Here is a 26,240-nt window from a genome sequence, read left to right as displayed (position 1 = left end):
CTCAAGACTCAGCAGCCGGTGGACTGTGTAGAGTCATTAAAGTAGCAGACATAGTTGCGAAATTACGCGCTGCTACAGTGGTATCTCCTGAGGCAACTAGGAAGGTTTTAAAGGATTCCCAACAGTCTAGGTATGATGACGATAATAAGTTATGTACCAACACTGTGCGAATGGTAGATCTTCCAAGCCCAAAATGTGAGGATGTACAATCAAGTGATAAGTCTTACTGTGGTGTAGATAAGGAGACGGACACGAAAAATGTAGGGAAAAGCTCTGTTCTACTTGCCTCCTTTGGCGACTCTGTGAGCCAGTCAGATTTGAGTGACAACAATCTCAAAAAAACAGACTCTACAAATATGGAAACTTCGTTTTATTCCAGCAGTAAACATCGAGTTGTGTGCACACAAGGGTACTTGAGAAACGTGAAAGTAAATTCGTTGTCAGACGACCCAGTCGGTTGCTTTGCCGATTCGAAAGTTGTATCACCTGACAGTTGTATTCAGTACAGGCAGTGTGCTAAAGTCCTGTTAGAGGAATACCAAGAAATTTTCCCATTTGAGTGCGACGCTTTGTTACACAGTTTGAGTGTGTCGAGCAAGAAAGTTGGGAGTGATAGGAACAATAACTCTGTGGTGAGCACATCACCAGGGTGTAGTACTGAGTCAGGGCAGCCATATCAGACGGTGGATGGCTGTGAATTGGACACTGTAAATATGGGTTACGCGATTGATGACAAGAAGCTCTACAATAGGGACTCTGACGAGGCATCAAGTCCTCTGTCTTGTAGCAGTAGTGATAAAAACTGGGATACCTCTAGTGACAATAATTTGTGTTCAGAACAGGGAACTGGTCAGTTATCACTACACAATTCAAACCTTTTCGCTAGGCAGCTCTATAAAGAATTGTACTCTGCAGTCAGTCCTTCAAGAACCGTCCTAGGTTTGGACTCTGTTGCTTCTGGGAGGAACGACGAATACACAAAGAAACGCTCTGTAGGGACCATTAACTTTCCGAATAACGTGTGCGCTAAAAATGAAATGAGCCCTTGCAGGAGTGACGGGTACAATATTGGAAGTTCCTATCAGAACACCACAGTAGTTGCGCATTTGGTTAGTTCACCTGTCTCGTCGGACGTTGCGGACTCTGAAATACCTGTTGCTGTAGACTGGTCTTTGCTCCCCCCAAACAGGACAGGTCGAGATAGGAACACAAACGATGTCGTTATACCTGGTAACAATAAGTGCAGTGAGAGGAAGATTTTGGTGGCTGGGCTGAGTAGCGATGCTGTTGATGGTGAAGTGTGGTGGAAAGCTGGGTCGGCGAGTGCAGTGGGGAGATCAAGCTTCAGAGATGGATCGGAGTCATCGAGGTCGCAGGTAGCTGATTGGTCGTCGCTGTCAGAGCGACTCTCCTTTCGTCTGCCTCGAAGCCAGCCCGAGCGCCTCATCGTTCTGCATCAACAGAGGCATCAAAATCATCATCAACACGAGAAACAAGCAGCTGCCCTAGAGGTGAGTTAGCGAAGGCAACCAACTGCATGCCATATAGGAAGCTGCATGATGTACCTCTCATCGCCTCTACCAAATGTTCTCATAATGTCTCAGATTTGCATGTATTCCGGGCGCGGTTCGCCATGTTACTATGGGCACAGCGATGATAAATTTCCAGTGTGTGGGTAAACTGGTTTCTAGGTAAATCATCTGAGTTATACAAAAGCCGACAATGAGTCTGATGTAAGATATTGATACTTTGGATGCAGTGGATTTTCTATACGTGAAAGATAGTGGTTCTTATCTAAAACAAAAGTATTCACTTGAAACAGGAAACTGTTATTGTTTCAATTTGCTCACTGAGAGGTCTGTGATGTTTATTTACTCATAACCTTTATCCATTTAAAATTGGTTTAATGTTATCACTATTTGTAAATTAAACAGATCTGGTAAGGCTGGGTTAATTACAGTAAATCTATATTAATACAAATATCATAGGAATGGTGTTCTTTTAAGTGTTGTCATTTGCGATATACAGGGTTTCCGAAAAGTCTTTCCCTGATTACATAAATTGATAACTCAGGCCAGAAGTAAGATACAAATATGAAACTGGTATCTAATTGTTTACAAACTATCAAAGTTTTTTTTTGACACATCAGTAAACTTCCACATGAGCACCCTTGGCAGCAATATCTAGGCGATATTGAATTTCCGTCCACACATTAGCCAACATCACTGGAGGGATCGATTCAACGACTGTGGTTATCCGTTGCCTCCGGGGTTCAAGATCTGGTACACGTGTTCGGTAGACCTCGTCCTTGACATAACCGCATAAAAAGGAGTCTAATGGGGCTATGTCAGGAGAGCGTGGAGGCCAAACCGTTGGCCCATCACGACCAACCCATCGCCCAGGAAAGGTCATATCGAGATAGGCATGGACGTCCAAACCCCAATGAGGCGGTGCACCGTCTTGCTGAAACAAAGACATCGGGGTGATACTGAAGCAGCTGAGGAACAGCATACAGTTGCAACATGTCCAGATACACTGCAGATGTTATGGTAGCCTCAGCGAAGAAGAATGGCCCGATAATTCGATCGTGCAATAGCGCGCACCAAACATTCACCTTTGGACTGCCACTCGCACATTATGGCGATTCACTACTCCACTGACAAAAAAGGTAGCTTCGTCGGAAAAGGCAATTCGTCTGAGATAACCACCATCGCCCTCAATACGTGATAGCATTTCGACCGCAAAGTCATATCGACGTGTACTGTCATGGGGCAACAGGGCCTGAACGATTTGGGCTTTGTATGCACGAAACAATAAACGTTTGTGTAAAATGTCATGGAGAGAGCTTTTTGGCATCTGTAATTCACGTGAGGCCCTGCGCACCGATTTCTTCGGACTTCGCAGAAAAGACTGCCTTACAGCTTCCACCCTGTCTGCTGAGGTTCTTGGTCGACCAGACCTCGGAAGGTCAGCAACCGATCCTGTGTTCTTGAACATCTCATACCAGGCTTTAATGCTCTTGACATCAGGTGGATTCCTTACAAAAGTTGTCTGGAAGTGTCTCTGCACTGTGGTTGGCGATCGTGTCTCATGGTACCACAGGACACACTGTGCCTTCTCCTGATTGGTTAACATGGTTTCTCGGGCAATGCACCTCATCCACTACTTACGTACTGCGAACCTAAAACAGAAAAAAAACTTTGATAGTTGTAAACAATTCGACACAAGTTTCATATTTGTATCTTACTTCTAGCCTGAGTTATGTATTTATGTAATCAGGGAAAGTTTTCTCGGACACCCTGTATATTGTTTTTTTTATATACAGGTTGTTACAAAAAGGTACGGCCAAACTTTCAGGAAACATTCCTTACACACAAAGAAAGAAAATATGTTATGTGGACATGTGTCCGGAAATGCTTACTTTCCATGTTAGAGCTCATTTTATTACTTCTTTTCAAATCACATTAATCATGGAATGGAAACGCAGCAACAGAACGTACCAGCGTGACTTCAAATACTCTGTTACAGGATCTGTTCAAAATGTCCTCCGTTAGCGAGGATACATGCATCAACCCTCCGTCGCATGGAATCCCTGATGCGCAGCCCTGGAGAATGGCGTATCGTATCACAGCCGTCCACAATACGAGCACGAAGAGTCTCTACATTTGGTACCGGGGTTGCGTAGACAAGAGCTTTCAAATGCCCCCATAAATGAAAGTCAAGAGGGTTGAGGTCAGGAGACCGTTGAGGCCATGGAATTGGTCCGCCTCTACCAATCCATCGGTCACCGAATCTGTTATTGAGAAGCGTACGAACACTTCGACTGAAATGTGCAGGAGCCCGTCGTGCATGAAGCACATGTTGTGTCGTACTTGTAAAGGCACATGTTCTAACAGCACAGGTAGAGTATCCCGTATGAAATCATGATAACGTGCTCCATTGATCGTAGGTGGAAGAACATGGGGTCCAAACAAGACATCACCAACGATACCTGCCAAACGTTCACAGAAAATCTGTGTTGATGACGTGATTGTACAATTGCGTGCGGATTCTCGTCAGCCCACCCAACTGGCGGTGAATCGAGGACGTACAGTACATACTGACGAAACTAAAATGAGCTCTAACATGGAAATTATGCTTTTCCGGACACATGTCCACATAACATCTTTTTTTTATTTGTGCGTGTGGAATGTTTCCTAAAGTTTGGCCGTACCTTTTTGTAACACCCTGTATATTAAAAACACGGTAGTGATTTTTAAGAGAAAAAAGTAGTTAAGTTATGAAGAGGAAACCTTTAATGTTTAAATTTGCTCGTTGAGAGGTTCATTATCGTTGATTTACACAAGAGCTCTGTCAAAAATTTGTTTAATTTAAAGAAACACTGATTCTGAATTGAACGAAATTTATAAAGCAGGTTAACTACAGTAAATACATATCTTTTCTTCTAAACAATATTTGTATATGAGCAAGATTAACTTGCTTAAATTATACTGAGCATCAGTTCTATGATGGCTCAAAGGAAATATTTCAAAAGCGATATCAGAACTGCGCAAAATAATCAAAGGGTCACTGCTTCGAAACCCCATCATTTTCCGCCATTGCTGCACAAAAGTCTGAAATTTGGCGTAAAGCTGCCTAAAATCTTCGTCTATAATGGCGCAAAAGTGTGGCACTCGCCGACGTCACCATCGGTCTCGCTGACGTTTCAAAAGCAAAGCAAAGTTCAGATGTTCATGTGAGATGTAAAGTGAGTCAATGTGGGCACATTCGCACCAGACTCACCATAATTCTGTGTAATGCCAAGGTGGACGTGTCACACGATCCTCTCAGCTCCATCTCAGTGCTTCTCTTGATGTCTGTCCAACGCAGGTCAGAACTGTGAAGCAAAAAAATGGTTCAAATGGCTCTGAGCACTATGGGACTTAACATCTGAGGTCATCAGTCCCCTAGAACTTAGAACTACCTAAACCTAACTACCCTAAGGACGTCACACACATCCATGCCCGAGGCAGGATGCGAACCTGCGACCGTAGCGGTCACGCGGTTCCCGACTGTAGCGCCTAGAACCGCTCGGCCACAGCTGTGAAGCCCGGTGTTGAAATCAAACGTGACGGGTGGCATAAGAAAACATTTGAACATATGATACTCAGCACCACTCAGAATCGATACGAAAGAGCCTCAGGAGCAGACATAAAGGCCTCAGGAGGCATAAAGGAGCCATGCAACCACCCCTTCTATTGGAGCTTTCCTTTACTTTCATTTACCAATCAGAAATGACAGTTTACAATGCAGTGTGCAAGAGAACGTCCCTCTTGAGAACCTTTGGCATATCTGACACCACATCCCCCCCCCCCCCCCCGTCCCCCAACGATTCAAGCCCCTCTCTAAGGACATTATGGAACTGCAACCCCATTGAATGTCATGTGACCGCTTTGGAATGTAGTGTGGCCAAAATTTTTGCTCTGGTACATATGGTGGAACTGCTGGGCACTGCTCAAAGCCATTAGACGAAATCCGAACCAAATGGTTCAAATGGCTCTAGGCACTATAGGACTTAACATCTGAGGTCATCAGTCCCCTAGACTTAGAACTACTTAATCCTAACTAAACCTAAGGACATCACACACATCCGAGGCCGAGGCAGGATTCGAACCTGCGACCATAGCAGCAGCGTGGTCCCGGACTGGAGCGCCTAGAACCACTCGCCCACAGCGGCCGGCAATGTGATCCAAAGCAGCAAAGATTGTTTATGCTTTTTCAGACTTTCTGTGGCATGCTCATGGTACAGCCATCCTATGAAAATGAACAGGTGCGGTAAAACCCACAGCAATACTCAAGTATCATCTTTCTAAAGCATAAAGTGTCGGATAGACATAAGCAAACGAGATTTCTCTCTGTTGTAAACGGCAGGTGAGAGCGAGCGAACGGCATTCACTCGTGATCGGTTTGCACCTTTGGTGTTTTCGCGAAACAACAACCTTACCGCTTTGGTGCTAGCAGTACAGAAAGTTTTTGGCAGCTGTCTTGTCTCCTTTTGGCGTTGAAATGAGGTGCATGAAAGTCATAATCTCGAGGAGAGTTAGCTACACTTTCCAGATACTTCTCCACATAGTCACCGCTCCAACCTAGACATTTGTCGGAGCGTTATACCAAATTTCCAACACGCCTGTGCTTTCAGATAATTCTCTACGCTGGTCTATAGCGCGTAGCCTGCGCCCAAGTGTTGTCTTCGTATCCAGCTTTTCATCTGAACAGAGAGTATCCTCAGGACGAGCCAATTAGGGCTGTGTTGTGGGTGATCGAACACTTCCCATCGGAAAGGCTGCAGGAGCCCCTGCAGAGTGCGGCTGGGAATTGCCATGAAGAAGAAAGTGCGTGGCAGTTGTGTTAGGTGGGCTGCATTCATTAAGGCGAAGCCTCTTAGCGGGCCCTCCTCCTTAACGGGAGACATCGTTGCTCTAGGCACCTTTACTCGCTCGCAGTGCGCCCACAACTGAAAAGAGCGTCTTGATGCGATCGACGGTCATACTAGAGAAACTGCCCAACACATCTGTGCAAAGCTTCATCGGGTTTTGACTGTGGTGTCCATTTCAGGAGCGATCGGAACTACCTTTCTGGACAACCCTCGTAGGTGCTCCTGGTATCCAAGAGTTGCACACCAAAAATGCTGAAGGAAAGGAAATATGATTGGTAGAAAATATTCGACACACTCAGGAGTCTAACTGGGCTAATGAGAAAGACTATTCATTAGATTGTTGCATCTGGTGGGAAATACAGAAGATAAGTACAAATTGTGCATTCCTTTTTATTAGAAAGGAAAACCACAATACGTTTCTTTGAAAGTAAGCAAGTACAAATATGTATCTGTTGTGCTGATTACAATTAAAAATGTACAGAAGACTTGATAATTCTGATTGTTGGTCATGGTGTGTGTAATTACAGGGCGTTCAATAAGCAATGCAATGCATTTTTTTTCTGAAAGTAGGTTGGTTTTATCCAAGATTCCAATTCACCACTTTTTTGGCTACAAAACCCTATTTTTCAGCGTAATCTCCGTTCAGTGCGATGGCCTTACACTGTCTTACTGTGACGGCCCCATATGGCCGCATGGTACCGCTGTACAGGTGGACGTTGGAGCCAAAGCCTTACTGCATCAATAACCTCCACATCATCGACAGCTAAGCAGCGAGTTGTTTGATTGTGACCGCCGATCACCTCAAATGAGAGTGTCCGCATGTTCCAACACTGCGAGGGTCACACCTGTAAGCTGCCGACCGGCACGCGGGGGATCGGACAGGTTTGCGCGGCTTAGCTGCGATGATGATGGACGACTCGCACGACGACTCAACGGGCTTTTGTTCACTGCCAGGTCTCCGTAGACATTCTGTAAGCGCCAGTGAATATCTGCGATGCTCTAGTATTCCGCCACAGGAAACTCAGTGAGAGGTCTCTGCTTGGAACGCACCACCGTTACAGACGCCATTTTGAAGGCTGCTTTGTAAGAAGATTCGGTTTAATGTCCCGTGGACATGAAACGGAGCACAAGCTCGGACTGTGTCAAAGATGGGTAAGGAAATCGCCCGTGCCCTTTTAAAGGAACCATCTTGCCTTTCGAAAATGAGGAGGTTCTCTGCAGAATCTACGACGATACCAACGGGTAGAAAACATTAACAAGAGGAAGGGACAGCATGATAGGAGATAACATATCAGGGAATAAGTCCTGTGGCAGAAGGGGGAGCTATAGAAGGTCAAAACTGTAGAGAAAAACAGAGATTGGAAAATATCCAACAAATAATTGATGACGTAAGGTGCCATTGGTTCTCAGAGAGGAAGAGGTCGGCACAGTGGTGGACGTCGTGGAGGACCGCATCAGACCACTCCTGAAGGCTGTTGATATAAAAGGCATACTTGTCGTTTTTCATGTCACGTAATGATGCTTGCGACATTGTCTATTGTTGTCCACCATTCGTGTTTTCTTAAACGTTACATTCGATTGTTTCCCTTTCTCCGGACTGTGCAGCAAGCTTCCCAGCGCCGCCAGGCGTGTACTCCGCCTCCGCCCCCTCCTCCCCACCCCCCCACCCTCCAGCCGGCCGCTGTGGCCGAGCGGTTCTCGGCGCTTCAATCCGGAACCGCGCGAATGCTCCGATCGCAGGTTCGAATTCTGCCTCGCGCATGGATGTTTGTGATGTCCTTAGGTTAGCTAGGTTTAAGTAGTTCTAAGTTCTAGGGGACTGATGACCTCAGATGTTAAGTCCCATTGAGCACTATGGGAGCCATTTGAAACACCCCCCCCCCCCCCCCCAAAGGAGGCAATGTTAAGTATTGTACCATACACTGACCGGGTTAAGCGAACGGTTGGGAAATGTTAGTGGAATCTTGGCCAACGCAACACTGTGTGTTGTAGACTTCTTCTTCTTCTTCCTCTACTTCTGCAGCAGCGCTACAGCCATTGGTGAGCCTTGGCTTCTTCAACGATATTCCTCCACATTTCTCGCTTATTTGCTGCTCTTTTCCATCCCTGGACTCCTATACTGGTGAGATCCACTATTACGTCGTCAGTCCATCTTCTTCCAGGTCTCCCTTTCCATCTAGCTGTATGGATCACATCTTCTATCATTTTATTTGGAATTTTGTGCTCTGCCATTCTCTTCACGTGTCCTAACCATCGTATTCGCTGTGATTTCACAAATCTTACTTCGTCCGTGCTTCGTATTAACTTTTGTAGTTCGGCCTTATAGTGTATTCTCGATCTTTCTTCCTGTCTTATTGGACCATAGTTTTTGCGTAGTATGTGCCGCTCAAAGTTTCTTAGTGCATTTTTACCATGTTCTTCCAACGTCCTTACCTGTGACCCGTATGTGATAATTGGGCGGACTAGGGAGTTATGTATTAAATGTCTTTTTTTCTTGAAACAAGGCTGTTTCTGAAATGTTGCGTATTTGCAAAGTACGCTCTGTTTCCTGTTTGTATTCTTTCCCTTATAGCCATTCCAACACTTTTATCATTTGTTATTAGGGCTCCCAATTTGTTAAATGGGGACACTCCTTGCAAACACTTCCCATTCATGTTTAGATCTTTAAGAGTTCTTCTGGCCTCGGTTTGTGACATTACTATACATTTTGTTTTGTTTTCATTTACTGTCAGGCCAATTTTTTATGCTTCTGTTATCATTGCCCTTTATGTTTCATGGTGTGTACTAATGAGGAGGTATTGAATAGGCTGGGGGAGAAGAGAGGTTTGTGACACAACTTGACGAGAAGAAGGCACCGGTTGGTAGGACATGTTCTGAGGCATCAAGGGATCACAAATTTAGCATTGGAGGGCAGCGTGGAGGGTAAAAATCGTAGAGGGAGACCAAGAGATGAATACACTAAGCAGATTCAGAAGGATGTAGGTTGCAGTAGGTACTGGGAGATGAAGAAGCTTGTACAGACAGAGTACCGTGGAGAGCTGCATCAAACCAGTCTCAGGACTGAAGACCACAACAACAACATAGCAATGTCATTAGCGTATGCACATATCCGACTAGTTTTCATACGTATAGCACCTCTTTTGTTGATTTTACACTCCTGGAAATGGAAAAAAGAACACATTGACACCGGTGTGTCAGACCCACCATACTTGCTCCGGACACTGCGAGAGGGCTGTACAAGCAATGATCACACGCACGGCACAGCGGACACACCAGGAACCGCGGTGTTGGCCGTCGAATGGCGCTAGCTGCGCAGCATTTGTGCACCGCCGCCGTCAGTGTCAGCCAGTTTGCCGTGGCATACGGAGCTCCATCGCAGTCTTTAACACTGGTAGCATGCCGCGACAGCGTGGACGTGAACCGTATGTGCAGTTGACGGGTTTGAGCGAGGGCGTATAGTGGGCATGCGGGAGGCCGGGTGGACGTACCGCCGAATTGCTCAACACGTGGGGCGTGAGGTCTCCACAGTACATCGATGTTGTCGCCAGTGGTCGGCGGAAGGAGCACGTGCCCGTCGACCTGGGACCGGACCGCAGCGACGCACGGATGCACGCCAAGACCGTAGGATCCTACGCAGTGCCGTAGGGGACCGCACCGCCACTTCCCAGCAAATTAGGGACACTGTTGCTCCTGGGGTATCGGCGAGGACCATTCGCAACCGTCTCCATGAAGCTGGGCTACGGTCCCGCACACCGTTTGGCCGTCTTCCGCTCACGCCCCAACATCGTGCAGCCCGCCTCCAGTGGTGTCGCGACAGGCGTGAATGGAGGGACGAATGGAGACGTGTCGTCTTCAGCGATGAGAGTCGCTTCTGCCTTGGTGCCAATGATGGTCGTATGCGTGTTTGGCGCCGTGCAGGTGAGCGCCACAATCAGGACTGCATACGACCGAGGCACACAGGGCCAACACCCGGCATCATGGTGTGGGGAGCGATCTCCTACACTGGCCGTACACCACTGATGATCGTCGAGGGGACACTGAATAGTGCACGGTACATCCAAACCGTCATCGAACCCATCGTTCTACCATTCCTAGACCGGCAAGGGAACTTGCTGTTCCAACAGGACAATGCACGTCCGCATGTATCCCGTGCCACCCAACGTGCTCTAGAAGGTGTAAGTCAACTACCCTGGCCAGCAAGATCTCCGGATCTGTCCCCCATTGAGCATGTTTGGGACTGGATGAAGCGTCGTCTCACGCGGTCTGCACGTCCAGCACGAACGCTGGTCCAACTGAGGCGCCAGGTGGAAATGGCATGGCAAGCCGTTCCACAGGACTACATCCAGCATCTCTACGATCGTCTCCATGGGAGAATAGCAGCCTGCATTGCTGCGAAAGGTGGATATACACTGTACTAGTGCCGACATTGTGCATGCTCTGTTGCCTGTGTCTATGTGCCTGTGGTTCTGTCAGTGTGATCATGTGATGTATCTGACCCCAGAAATGTGTCAATAAAGTTTCCCCTTCCTGGGACAATGAATTCACGGTGTTCTTATTTCAATTTCCAGGAGTGTATTTACTACAGTATGCAGGGCTATATTGAATAGGAAAGTGGAGAGACTATCACCTTGATTCACAACTCTGTTAAAATCAAAGCTTTCACATGTTCTGCTAAGGACCTTCACTTTTGCCCTTGTCTCTGTCACTGTCATTTTGATTAGTTTTATTAGTTTAGCACGTGTACCAACCTCTTCCAATACTCTGTGTAGTTCTTGGCGGTTTACGCTGCCAAAGGTTTGTTTGAAGTCGATGAATAGGAAAAGCAGGTCTGTATTATATTCATACAACTTTTGCATTATTTGATAGATGTTCCTCTGTCTGGTCGAAAGCCACACTGATATTCACCTAGTATGTCTTCTGTGCCCTTCTGTATACTTTCGTTTAATATACTTGTGAAGATGTTATAAGCTGTGCTTAAGAGTGTTATTCTTCTATAGTTTTCACGTGCTGTTCTGTCCACTTTCTTATACATGGGGTTTATTATTCCAGTTTGCCAGCATTATATCTGTTTCCCGTATGTGTGATATTAATGTGTGCAGTTCCTTTATTACAACCTCACCACCAGTTTTTATTAATTGAGATATTATGCCGTCTTCCCCAGGGGCTTCATTGTTTTTTGACGTGCACAACCTGGGAGACCTCTTGTAGTGTTGTCTTCCTTGCATCATTGGCATCATTTTCTACTTCCACTCTTTCGTCCTGTGCAGCTGTCTCTTCATCTTCTAAGCTGGTGCTTAGTGTGTCTTTGATATACTCCGCACATCTTCCCACTATCTGTTCTTCTTCCCTTATGATTTTCCCATCTTTACTGTAACAGGCTGCTTTTTTTCTCTTGAAACTATTCTTCATATTTAACAAATAAGCATGAATAACGGTCTGATTCTTAGAGCGTGATGGCAGAGCACGCCAGGAAAAATCGGTCAGTCCTCTTGTATTTTTGAAAGTGGAGAGAGGCGCTCGCTTTTCACGGTAGAGGCATAAAAGCGAAGTGAGAGGGAGTATACGTGTGCGCTATTCAAATGGCCCCAGTCTGCTGTGTAAGCCGACACCTGGCGTCTTCTGAGCTGCACCCCCGCAAAGACGAATAGGGGATAACGGTCGTACAGCACGCCAGCCCGAGGGAAATCCGCGAAACTGAAGTTCCGCTTGCGGAGCGCGCGCCGCCACCTTTGACTGCACGGGCCGCCTCTGGGGGGGGCCTGTGCAGTGAATTTTTAACGCGCGAGGCAGCTTAGAATGAAGTGCAGTCGCCAGCGAAATTCAAAGGGATAGTATCCTCGAGCGCGCAGGAGGCTCAGGCTGCACAAAGGCGCGCGTTTTGCGGAAACAGTTTTCCGCCGGAGGCGCGAAATCCGGCGGATGATGGATGCCCTCGGCCGGCCGCTGCTGATGTTTTATTCACGGCAGCCGCCCGCGCCGCGGACGAATATCTGCGCCCAGCACGGCGCAGTCATTGAATTCCGCCGGGCCGCGCCGCAGCGCAGCGCGCAACAAGCATGCTAGCGCCGCCGGGCGTGCGCTCCCCAGGGCCCCGTGCTGTGGCCGCTGGTACTGCTCACGCTCTTCAGTGCCTTGGCGTCTGCCACTCTGCATTTCTGCTGTGCAACAGAGCAGGCGATTGTTGTGGTAGGGTTTGTTGCGGAGGTGTTGAGAAAGTGTTCTTAAGTAATAGAACCCAGTACGTTGTCCTCGATGGTGAGTGTTCATCGGAGGTGAGGGTATCATCTGGAGTGCCCCAGGGAAGTGTGGTAGATCCGCTGTTGTTTTCTATCTACATAAATGATCTTTTGCATGGGGTGGATAGCAATGTGCGGCTGTTTGCTGATGATGCTGTGGTGTACGGGAAGGTGTCGTCGTTGAGAGACTGTAGGACGATACAAGATGACTTGGACAGGATTTGTGATTGGTGTAAAGAATGGCAGCTAACTCTAAATATAGATAAATGTAAATTAATGCAGATGAATAGGAAAAAGAATCCTCTAATGTTTGAATACTCCACTAGTAGTGTAGCGCTTGACACAGTCACGTCGATTAAATATTTGGGCGTAACATTGCAGAGCGATGTTGAGTGGGACAAGCATGTAATGGCAGTTGTGGGGAAGGCGGATAGTCGTCTTCGGTTCATTGGTAGAATTTTGGGAAGATGTGGTTTATTTGTAGAGGAGACCGCTTATAACACACTAATACGACCTATTCTTGAGTACTGCTCGAGCGTTTGCAATCCCTATCAGGTCGGATTGAGGGAGGACATAGAAGCAATTCAGAGGCGGGCTGCTACATTTGTTACTGGTAGGTTTGATCATCACGCGAGTGTTACGGAAATGCTTCAGGAACTCGGGTGGGAGTCTCTGGAGGAAAGGAGGCGTTCTTTTCGTGATTCGCTTCTGAGGAAATTTAGAGAACCAGCATTTGAGGCTGAGTGCAGTACAATTTTACTGCCGCCAACTTGTATTTCGCGGAAAGACCACAAAGATAAGATAAGAGAGATTAGGGCTCGTACAGAGGCATATAGGCAGTCATTTTTCCCTCGTTCTGTTTGGGAGTGGAACAGGGATAGCAGATGGTAGATGTAGATGAAGTATGGTTCATCTGTAAAGGAGATCCCATATACACTGGACACCCAAAGAAACTGGTGCACGTGCCTAATATCATTTAAGGCCCCCGCGAACACGGAGAAGTGCCGCCACACAGCATGTAATGGACTCGACTAACGACAGAAGTAGGTTGGAGGAAGTTGACACCACGAGTCCTGGAGACTCCATAAATCCAAAGGGTACTAGGGGCTGGAAATCTCTTCTGAACAGCACGTTGTAAGTCATCCCAGATATGGTCAATATTCTTCCTGTCTGGGAAATTTGGTGGGCAGCGGAAATTTTTAAACTCGAAAGAGTGTTCCTAGAGCCACTCTGTAGCAATTGTCGACGTGGTGTCGCATTGTCCTGCTGGAATCTGTCGGAATGCACAGTGGACATGAATGGATGCAGGTGGTCAGACAGGATGCTTACGTAGGTGTCACCTGTCAAGGGTCGTATCTACACGTATCAGAGGCCCCATATCACTCCAGCTGCACACGTCCCATTCCATTACAGAGCCTCCACCAACGTGAACAGTCCCCTGCTCCATGGATTCACGTGGATGTCTCCGTACCCATACACGTCTATCCACTCCATAAAATTTGAAAAGTCCGACCAGGCAGCATGTTTCCAGTCATCAACAGTCTGATGTCGGTGTTGAGGGCCCAGGCGAGGCGTGAAGCCTATATCGATGATGTTTCGTTGAATGGTTCGCACGCTGGCACTTGTTCATGGCGCAGCATTGAAATCTGCAGCAGTTTGCGGATGGGCTGCACATCTGTCACGTTGAACGATTCTCTTCAGTCGTCGTTGGTCCCGTTCTTCCAGGATCTATTTTCCGGCCGCAGCGGTGTCGGATCTTTGATGCTTTACCGGATTCCTGATTCTCGTGAAGTGGGCGCAAGGGAAAATCCCCACGTCATCGCCACCTCGTACTGTATCTTCACGTTCAAACTCACTTAAATCTTGCAACCTGCCATTGCAGCCGCAGTAACCGATCTAACAACTGTTGTCTTATATAGGCAGCGCCGTATTCTGCCTGTTGACATATCTCTGTATTTGAATACGCATGCCTATGCCAGTTTCTCTGGCGCTCCAGTGTAAAACGCTAGTGCGACGTATTTTTGAGTACTGGTGAAGTGTTTGGGATCCTTACGAGGTCGAATTAAATGAAGACGACGAGTCAACTCGGAGGCAGGCTGCACGCAGGTGCCGGCCACTGTGGACGAGCGGTTCTAGCCGCTTTTGGACTTAACTACACTCATGGAAATGGAAAAAAGAACACATTGACACCGGTGTGTCAGACCCACCATACTTACTCCGGACACTGCGAGAGGGCTGTACAAGCAATGATCACACGCACGGCACAGCGGACACACCAGGAACCGCGGTGTTGGCCGTCGAATGGCGCTAGCTGCGCAGCATTTGTGCACCGCCGCCGTCAGTGTCAGCCAGTTTGCCGTGGCATACGGAGCTCCATCGCAGTCTTTAACACTGGTAGCATGCCGCGACAGCGTGGACGTGAACCGTATGTGCAGTTGACGGGTTTGAGCGAGGGCGTATAGTGGGCATGCGGGAGGCCGGGTGGACGTACCGCCGAATTGCTCAACACGTGGGGCGTGAGGTCTCCACAGTACATCGATGTTGTCGCCAGTGGTCGGCGGAAGGTGCACGTGCCCGTCGACCTGGGACCGGACCGCAGCGACGCACGGATGCACGCCAAGACCGTAGGATCCTACGCAGTGCCGTAGGGGACCGCACCGCCACTTCCCAGCAAATTAGGGACACTGTTGCTCCTGGGGTATCGGCGAGGACCATTCGCAACCGTCTCCACGAAGCTGGGCTACGGTCCCGCACACCGTTAGGCCGTCTTCCGCTCACGCCCCAACATCGTGCAGCCCGCCTCCAGTGGTGTCGCGACAGGCGTGAATGGAGGGACGAATGGAGACGTGTCGTCTTCAGCGATGAGAGTCGCTTCTGCCTTGGTGCCAATGATGGCCGTATGCGTGTTTGGCGCCGTGCAGGTGAGCGCCACAATCAGGACTGCATACGACCGAGGCACACAGGGCCAACACCCGGCATCATGGTGTGGGGAGCGATCTCCTACACTGGCCGTACACCACTGGTGATCGTCGAGGGGACACTGAATAGTGCACGGTACATCCAAACCGTCATCGAACCCATCGTTCTACCATTCCTAGACCGGCAAGGGAACTTGCTGTTCCAATAGGACAATGCACGTCCGCATGTATCCCGTGCCACCCAACGTGCTCTAGAAGGTGTAAGTCAACTACCCTGGCCAGCAAGATCTCCGGATCTGTCCCCCATTGAGCATGTTTGGGACTGGATGAAGCGTCGTCTCACGCGGTCTGCACGTCCAGCACGAACGCTGGTCCAACTGAGGCGCCAGGTGGAAATGGCATGGCAAGCCGTTCCACAGGACTACATCCAGCATCTCTACGATCGTCTCCATGGGAGAATAGCAGCCTGCATTGCTGCGAAAGGTGGATATACACTGTACTAGTGCCGACATTGTGCATGCTCTGTTGCCTGTGTCTATGTGCCTGTGGTTCTGTCAGTGTGATCATGTGATGTATCTGACCCCAGGAATGTGTCAATAAAGTTTCCCCTTCCTGGGACAATGAATTCACGGTGTTCTTATTTCAATTTCCAGGAGTGTATATTATAGCTTGCGTATTACGAAATTATGCCGTTTGAAGGCAAAGGCACATAAAAACACGTCGTTCTTGGTACGGATTGTGTAATTAAACGTCACATAATGATATTTCGCCAGTTAAAGCTTTCATAAGATCTAAGTTTGGAATTTCGTCAGCTCATCGTGGCGAAGTGGTTATGAGTGTGGACTTATGAAAGTAATGACCTGTTTCCATTTTTTTTTCTTTTTTCGCCTTCGCAGTTCTGAGAGATGCTGGGACATTCTTAATAATTTAATAGAAGCATGTCCTGTAATGTTTGAAATTGAATACGTATAACAGTGCTCTCTCAGGAGTGATTTGTTACTGACAACAGTTTAGCAGTTAAGCATGAAAGACGCAAATGTGAGTGAAAAAATGAAAACACGTTGATCATCTGGTAAAAGAAACCAACACTCGGAATAAAAAGCACAGAAGACTGACACATTCGCAAAAGAACTAAGCGGTAACTTAGTGTCAGCCGTCTATGAAGTACAAAAGAAAATTCAAGAGCTAGTTCTTTTAAGACGTTTCTTTGCTGAACACGAATGTTTTCAATTAAAATACATAATTTTATTACAACAAACTGTACCAATACCGACACGTTTGTGAGACTTCCTCAATGTGCTGGTGCTTTGAAGTAGCATTTATGTATAGAAGTTGCATGAGCTGCCACTTTAAACGTCTGCTAGGATGAATATTCACCGTTTTTAATTACAGATAAACTCCTGCAACTAATTTTCAGAGTTTCTAAGACAAAACATCTTTGTTGAGACACCTTAATGAACAAAGTTGAATATAAACGTGAAATGTATTCAGCGCTTGCTTGCTTAGCTTTGTTTTTTGCTCGTAAATCGGAAAGTCGCCTCACATTCAGAGTGACAACAGCGTATTAGGAAAAGCAGTTAGTACAACTTTTTCAGTAAGTTTCGGAATTAAATCTTGCAAACACTTCAACCGCTCCGTTGCCCACAGCTCACTCCACATTGATGCAGAATTTTACACATTTATAAACAACGTAATATCGTGGTTAACGTTCCTGTTGTAAAGGAAAATGTGTAGCTATTCTCGAACTGAGGCGAATGTTAGTTGTTCTGAACGTCATGTTCGCCTCACCACTTTTGAACCGTACGCTCACGAATGTCGACAGACAACTTTTTCCGCCTTCGATGGGCAGTGTGTGACGTCAAAATGACGTCCTGTTTGTATAAAGCCTTGTGAAATGAATGTTTCCCGGTCCGGAGAGGACTGGACGCATACGGGCAGATTGCGGTGGACGAGGAGCGTCAGGCTACGGGGTAGGCCATAACTTTGCAAGCAGGTAGCTTCCAGCAACACTGGGCAAACATTTCACCGATATCTGTACGGCCACACATATCACTGTGCGCACGCACTTTCGACCTATACATAACGACCGAGCCTGGTGCCGGAGGCCCCCTTGGCGGTTTTCACACCGCAACATCCACTTCCGGCCGCCTCCCCTTTCATCCTCAGCATATTTCTCGGGTACACTAATGAAACGTTTCGACGTCAAGAGTAACATGCGTTGCATCGCTGTTCCCGTTTTTCATGAGCTCTCGAATACTGTTAAAAATATATCGATCCATTAGAAAAACTCCACTGATAGACGAAATAAGACTATTATCAGCCGGCCGCTGTAGCAGAGCGGTTCTAGGCGCTTCAGCCTGGAACCGCACTGCTGCTGCGGTCGCAGGTTCGAATCCTGCTTCGGGCATGGATGTGTGTGATGTCCTTAGGTTAGTTAGGTTTAAGTAGTTCTAATACTAGGGGACTGACAACCTCAGATGTCAAGTCTGACTGTTCAGAGATGTAACTAAACCCGCCCAAAGATGTAAACAACCATGCATGAGCAGCGTCTAATAGACGGAGGGGGTCGGACAGCCGATCAGTTCCTGTCATTCCACCACGAAGGAGGTACACGGCTCGTGTTGTCTGTAGTTCAACCATGCCTAGACGGTTAATACTGCGGTCCGATCGCGTCCGCATTGTTACTTTGTGCCAAGAAAGGGTCTCAACAAAGGAAGTATCCAGGCGTCGCGGAGTGAAGCAAAGCGATGTTGTTCGGACAGAGAGACAGGAGCAGTCGATGACGAGTCACGCACAGGTCGCCCAAAGGCTGCTACTGCAGTGGATGACCGATACCTACGGATTAAGGACGTCGTGTTACGACTCAAACTGCGTGCAATAGGCTGAATGATGCGCAATTCCCGACGTCCATGGCGAGGACCATCTTTGCAACCACTACACCATGCAGCGCGGTACAGATGGCCCAACAACATGCCGAATGGACCGCTCAGGATAGGCATCACGTTCTCTTCACCGATGAGTGTCGCATATCCCTTCAACCAGACAATCGTCGGTGACGTGTTTGGAGACAACCAGGTTAGGCTGAACGCCTTTGACCCACTGTCCAGCGAGTGCAGCAAGGTGGAGATTCCCCGCTAATTTGGGGTGGCATTATGTGGGGCCGACGTACGCCGCTGGTGGTCACGGAAGGCGCCGTAGCGGCAGTACGATACGTGAATGCTATCCTCCGACTGACAGTGCTACCATATCGGCAGCATGTTGGCGACGCATTCGTCTTCAAGGACGACCATTTGCGTCCTCATCGTGCACAGCTTGTGAATGACTTGCTTCAAGATAACGACATCGGTCGACTAGAGTGGCCAGCATGTTCTCCAGACATGTACCCCATCGAACTGTTTAACATGCGCGGGGTAGAATGAAAAGGGCTGTTTGCGGCCGACGTGACCCACCAACCACTTTGAGGGATCTACGCCGAATCGCCGTTGAGGAGTGGGACAATCTCAACAGTGCCTTGATGAACTTGTGGATAGTACGCCACGACGAATACAGGCATACATCAATGCAAGAGGACGTGCTACTGGGTATTAGAGGTAGCGGTGTGTACAGCAATCTGGACCACCACCTCTGAAGGTCTCGCCCTATGGTAGTACAACATGCAATGTGTGGTTTTCATGAGCAATAAAAAGGGGGGAAATGATGTTTATGTGGATCTCTATTCCAATTTTCTGTACAGCTTCCGTAACTCTCGGAATTGAGGTGAAGAACAACTGTTTTCGATGTGTGCATTTTATGCTCGATATATTTATGCACTGCCCCTATGTAACTTCAAAACAGTCTTCAGTGTGAGATGAAAATAAACCAATATAAACATATTAATTCTGTGATATGTGGTGAATCCCTGTTTTCGTTTTTCTGTGTAAAAATAACGTTTTGTTATTAAATCATAATAGAAGCGTTTGGTTAGAGACTTTTGCTCAAAATGCTAAACGGAAACAAACTCGGTATATGTTTTGCTGTAAAACAAATGAACTGTACTTCAATTCTTCTCGCATAGTGTGGCGTCTTTTCTCGCCTGGTTAAGGTGGGGCAACCACACATGCTTCTATGTACCGTAACTTTAGATAAAATGTAAGATTTTTTTTGTAAATGTGTACGTGGAATTTATGTGCAACATCAGACCCAATCATATCCCACGACAACAACCATAGCCGAGCGGTTCTAGGCGCTACAGTCTGTAACCGCGCGACCGCTATGGTCACAGGTTCGAATCCTGCCTCGGGCATGGATGTGTGTGATGTCCTTAGCTTAGGTAGGTTTAAGTAGGGGACTGGGGACTGGGGGGACTGATGACCTCAGAAGTTAAGTCCAATAGTGAACACATGGCGAGGGTTCTAGGGTCATCGCAAGGGTTCTTAGATCACAAAACTGTTTTTTTGTCAATATTTTTTCACCAATAAAACTTTATGTTGCGCTGTCTCTGTGTAATGGGCACTTCACGCCTGGACAAATATGCCTGAAGTAGTACGGCGGCGAAAAAAGTGGTGTAAAAACAGTGTTAACGTGCCTTAAAAGAACTTAAAAGACTACTAAAAATTATATAAAACCAGAAAGACTGCAAATTCAGTGAAATATTTCTTCTAACATTTTTGCTCTTTTAAGATACACGTCACAAGGCGAGGGATTTTCAGTGAAGTGCGACTGATTAGCAAAGTATCCACAGAAAAATGTACGCAGAAGATTTTATGTTAATCTTTTATTATGTGCAGTTATTTGTTGTTTATATGTGTCAAAGTATATAAATACGTCGAAGTATATAAATAAACTGACAAAACTTTTATTGACCTATAGAACTCGTTTCACATAAGCAACACACCCTGCTGTCCCAGGGAAAGGAAAGGAACCAGCACAAAAAGGCAAACAAGTTCCTCTTTGAAATACTCTGACAGAAAAGTTGGAAAGCAACTGTCTCAATCCCCATTCCGCCTTCACACAAAAATTTTGGCATTCGAATGTATTCGCGCCTTTTTGTGCTCCGAGTAAAAAGACAGTCAGTGACTGTGGAAGAGAGAGGAGACAGTGCCAGTGGGAGAGAAAGAGAGAGGAGACAGTGAGTGTGGGAGAGAGGAAGTAGCAGTGAAAGAGAAAGAGAGACGGATGAAGACAATAGCAGCCTAAACCAAAGACAGAGCAGATGTTAATGATCAGTGAGAGACAGTGGCAGTAAAAGAGAACGAGAGGTGGGTGGAGATAGAAGTAGTCGAAGCAAAAGAGAGAGGGGACATTGGAAATGAAAAATACAGATGAGTGGAGACCATACATAGACTTTGCGGGTCTGGACCCTTCCAGATCTGCGAACTTTAACGCGTAGGTATCAGGAAGGGCGCATTTTGGCTGAAATTTTAAACACGTAACTGTAAGAAAAAAATGAATTGGGCATATTTTTTGAACTGCTGAGGTATGGTGGAGACAGTGGCACTGGGAAAGAAAGACGAAAGGAGAAAGTGTAAGAGAGAAGAAAGTGGCAGTGGATATACTGTAAATCAATGGGAGAAAAAGCAGACAACGGGAGAGAGACATACATAGGCTGTGGCAGTGAGACACAGATGCTATCAGGGCTTAACAACAAAGAGCGATTGCGTAAAAGGTTTTAGCAAGTTACGAGAGGACCAGTATGTTCCCACGCCAAAGCATTTGAAAAAGCGACATGATTACCTTTTCTGTGCTCCGATGGGAGTATTTTTCCGCTGGTTTATACAATATCAACGCGATGCAAGAGGGAGCAATGAGATGGGAATACCAAAAACGAAGTGCTCGAATTACTTCGGGTGTAAGACAGGAACACAAAGTTTCGCCTCTAATGTTTAATCTGTACGTCGAAGAAGCTATGACGAAAATGAAGGAAAGATTATTCAAGAGTGGAATGAAAGACTCGCTGATGATATCGCTATCCTCGGTGAAAGTGAAAAAGCATTACAGGACGTTTTGAATTGAGCGGTATTATGAGTACAGAACATGGGTTGCGAGTAAACCGGAAAGAGACGAAAATAATGAGAAACAGCACATATGAGAATAGCGAGAAATATGACATCAAAATAGGTGATCACCAAGTAAACGGAGTTAAGGAGTTCTGCTGGCTTGCAAGCAAAGCAAACCATGACGGGCGGAGCAATGAGGACATAAAAAGCGGAGTAGCAGAGCCAAAGAAGTGCCATGAGAGGTGTACTGGTAACAAGTATAGGACTTAATTTGAGGAAGAGATTTCTGAGAATGTACGTTTTTGAGCACGGGTTTATATGACAATGGATCAAGGACTGTGGGATAACCGGAAAAGAAGAGAAACGTAGCGTTTGGGATGTTGTGCTAGGAAAGGGTGTTGAACATTAATTGGACTGACAAAGACAAAACTGTGTAGGTATTTTCGGAATATTGGAGTAAAGGAAAGAAAATACTGACAAGAAGGGATAGGATAGTAGGACATTTGTTACGACGTCAGGGAATAATCCTCTCCATGGTACTAGAGGGAGCTTAGAGGGAACAATTATAATAAAGGTGGGGGTTGTGTGGAGGGGGGGGGGGGGGGTGCGCATGTAGCACGACGATGGGAATAGAATTTACATTCAGGTTCTCTCACGTATATAAGTGTATACGCCTGGCGTTTTAGGTGGTATAACGCATATTACGTACATTACTTGTACCACATGCTGATCCATGGGTAGGGACGAGATTGTCTTTAACATTCATTCTAAACTATGCTTTGCCATTTACAAGAGGAACTGTGTTTAAATTCCGTATTTGTGATTTGGTTTTTATGTTTTTCATTCTAGTTTCTGAAAATCGGGTCGTAAGTGAAACGTATGTGTTTACGTTCGACAGAAAATAAGAGAAGTCCGATTGCAAAAAGTTTGACACTACAGTTCTTCTTGAACCATCTCCAGTACATTCATCAGCGCACGACGGAACAGCAATCTGCTCTTCTAACGTCCGGGCGAGTTGCGGAGTTCGTGCAAGAGGATTGGCCGAGCGGTTCTAGGCGCTTCAGTCCGGAACCGCGCGACTGCTACGGTTGCAGGTTCGAATCCTGCCTCGGGCATGGATATGTGTGATGTCCTTAGGTTAGTTAGGTTTAAGTAGTTCTAAGTTCTAGGGGACTAATGACCCCAGATGTTAAGTCCCATAGAGCTCAGAGCCATTTGAACCATTTGAACAAGAGGATTAGTGGACTTTTCCTCGACCTTTTCGGGGCGCAAATTTCACTGAGCACCATATCTTCATTTGTCAGTGTTGTTCACCCATATAGGCGATTCCGGCCGCCCTGCTTCTCAATTTTAGCACATTTCTCGGATATTTTTGCTGACGTAAACAACCGTCATATCTCCGTACTCATCTTCTCAAATGCCGTTAAAAAAGTGAACCGTTCTATTAGGGAAAAAAAACATTCATTCCGTTGGTATGTCGGATGGTGGAGGAGTTAACGGATTGCAACTGCAGCAACAATTCTGTAGCGTTTGAGGTATAATTTCCTTTACGGAAAAGGAAGTCGGCCTTGTATTTTTCAGAGGGACTACCTCGTAATTTTTTCTTTATTTGGGAAACTCACCGAAAACCTCTGTTTGTTCCCTGAAGAACATCCTGAATTTGGTCGGTGGCTTTAGGGTTGGCGTCCCTAGGTAAGCGGTTAGCGTGTGTGACTGCCATGCGTGGGACCTGGATTCCTCTCCCGGTACTGACAGGGATTTTGTGAGATGTACTGGAAAGATGTGTGCTGAGCTTCGTGGTGCCAGTTGAGGAGGTACTTAAGGATGAAAGTAATTTTCAAACTATATATCACTGCCGCGTAACATAGCTCGATGATACTTGGACTGCTGTAGTATAGTACAAAAAGTAACTGCAAGAAATACGCAGTGAGACGAACTGAAATGACACTTACATTCAAAGAGAATACTTCCGCTGAAGCCACCGCGAGTTTTGATGGTCCTCTAGACATTACAAAAGGCAGAACACGGTTCTTAACAGCACGTATGTCCGCAGCTCGTGCTCTTGCGGTAGCGTTCTCGCCTCCCGCGAACGGGGTCCCGGGTTCGATTCCCGGCGGGGTCAGACATTTTCTCTGCCTCCAGATGACTGGGTGTTGTGTGTCTTTCATCATCATTGACTCTCAAGTCGCCGAAGTGGCGTCAGCTAAAAAGGACCCCGCATGGGGTCTGCCGGCCAACAATGCCATACGATCATTTCATTTCAATAGCATGTATGATCATCAAGGAGAGAAATCCGTGCTCTGCAAAGTGCTTCCATGGAGTGGCCACAAGGTTCGTAAGTTCTTTTGGTAGGGCCTTCCAGCACGGTTGAGAACGCTCGATGGTCGTTGGTGCACGTCGACGTATTGCAGTAAGTCTCCCCAATACGTCCAGTACGTGGTCAGTGGCGTTTAAATCGGGGGAACGGTCAGGCCAGTTTATTCGCCGAACACCCTTCCGTTCCAAGAACTCTCCAATTGTGTTGTTCGATGCGATCGCGCATTGTGACCCATAAAAATGAAGTCAGGGCTGAATGCATCTCTGAATAGATGCACATGCGCGAGAAGTGCAGTGTCACAGTAACAGTGACCACTGAGTCCATTGAAGACCACCCAGTAATTGCAGACCGCACTGTTGGAGGAACTGAGCGCCCCACCACAACCTGTTGGCCAGCGTGGCAGCACATTGCAGAACATACACTGGCGTCCTTGGTAATCATACACCCTATTCTGTTATTTAGTTGATATGTCATTGCCAGGAGATCCTATAGATAGTCTGGCTGCCTGTAATCACTGTTGCTCAATTAGCACCACCCAGGAGGCACGTGTAGGGTATTTTAAGGTTAAACCTACGGACGTGAGCAACGCTACCTGGATGAATAGTCATCATACAAGGCTTGTTGATACCCAGCTGAATACGACAATGCGCATAATATCTGGCACAATCAGATCTACTCCGGTTTATTGGCTCCCACTGTTAACCGGTATAATGCCTCCTGATCTACGCAGATGTACTGCCCTTATGAGAGAATTCCACAAGATCTCCAGGAATTCTAACCTACCCGTGCACAGCGACCTGCCACTTTCAAATCGCAAGAGACTGAAATCACGTCATCCAACTCTGTGCGATGCTGCTGACATGGTTGCTAAGAATTTCAAACCTCTTGAAGAATGGGAAGGTCGGTGGGAAGCAGTGACAGATGTGCACCTGCATAACATCTTCTCAGGTGTTAAACTTCCAAGTGGATTCGACTTACCACGCAAGACGTGGTCTACTCTCAACAGAATCCGTACCGGCCATGGGCGATGCAGGGATGCTCTCTTTAAGTGGAAGAAGCTGCCTGATCCAGCTTGTGACTGCGGGGCTCCATACCAGACTGTTCACCACATTGTCAGTGAATGCAGGATTCGAGCCTATCACGGCGCCAAAGAGGACTTCCTGCTAGCAACTCCAGATGCAGTGCGCTGGATTGAAGGACTGGATATTCAGTTGTAAAGACAAACTTAAGTTTCTTGTGTGTCAATATGTACATATGTATATGTAATTTCATGATATGTCTGTATTAGCCATACGCTAAATAATAATAAATAATACACCCTATTAAGAACCATGTTCCGCCTTTTGTAATGTCCAGGCTACCGTGATGAATCGCAGTGAGTTGAGCGCAAGTACTGTCTTCGAATAAAAGTGTTATCATGACCAGACGAAACTACAATCGTCTGGCCATAACTGTAGGTTCTTTGAGTGCTCCGAGAGGTGGCTCATTGGAAGAACAACGCATCAAACATTAGTTCACTCTATTACGTAAATGAATAAAAATATTCACTCAGCTTGATAAAATCCTTCCCCAGGAGTGCTTGATAATTTATAACTGTCATTGGATATTAAAGTAAGTAAGTAACAAACTGTTTTCTTGAGGTACAGTGTTCAACATTTACTAAAGTACATATACATGTCAGACTTGAATTGCCCTTTAATCCTACTCGATGATGCTGACCGCTTCAATTGAAGTCTCGAACTGGGCAGAGCACTTCCAAGCTCTGTGTGAGGGCGCTGCTGTGCCGAGGGGGGAGGTGTGGTCTTCTTCAACCTCTCCCACATGTCCTTGCGAATTGCAGCGACGCGCCGCTAACGTCTGTGGTATTGAAGGCCGCTGCTCAATTCAGTGTGGCACCACGCTCTCTGGACTATACCACAAGTGCAATTGCTGTTCATCTCATTGCGTATTTCTTTCAGTTACTTTCCGTACTATACATTAACAGTTCCTTCCACGTATGGTACAGGTTTCATCAAGCTATGCTGTCGCAGCTACACGTAATACACAAGTTACTTGAGTGAGACATAGTGGCTCCAAGATCTGGGAAGCTGAGTATGGGTGTGAGAGTAGTGTGTACTTACCCCCTGCGTGCTGCATCCAGTGACGCTATTGGCAGAGGAGTACATGGTGACTGGTCTGTACTGCATGGCCCATCAGAGCCAGTAGCCGGAGCTTTAGCTTAATTTGGATTCACCCTGTGTACAACGACTTAGGCATTCGGTTGTCGCACCTTTTCGGATATCCTGAACAATACCCAAAACTCTGTGAACTGTTCTTTGACTCGTTCTACGTCAGGTACAGGAGCATGAAGTTGGCGTTCGCTTCAACATGCCCAGGGAA

The 26,240-nt window shown here is 46.8% G+C and overlaps 1 protein-coding gene across 1 annotated transcript in view; it reads left to right on the top strand.

Moving 5' to 3' along the window:
* Positions 1 to 713: 713 nt before the first annotated feature.
* Positions 714 to 26,240, top strand: part of LOC126210001 (apoptosis-stimulating of p53 protein 1-like) — a 339,336-nt gene continuing 313,809 nt past the window's right edge. The window contains exon 1 of the mRNA XM_049939109.1: positions 714 to 1,511. Coding sequence (XP_049795066.1) covers positions 714 to 1,511 — 798 coding nt within the window. The remainder of the gene's footprint in view (positions 1,512 to 26,240) is intronic.

Source organism: Schistocerca nitens, chromosome 10 (assembly GCF_023898315.1).
Source record: "Schistocerca nitens isolate TAMUIC-IGC-003100 chromosome 10, iqSchNite1.1, whole genome shotgun sequence".
NCBI classification, from domain to species: Eukaryota; Metazoa; Arthropoda; class Insecta; order Orthoptera; family Acrididae; genus Schistocerca; species Schistocerca nitens.
Note: the sequence above shows the minus strand (reverse complement) of the source record. Positions and strands in the feature narration are given on the sequence as shown.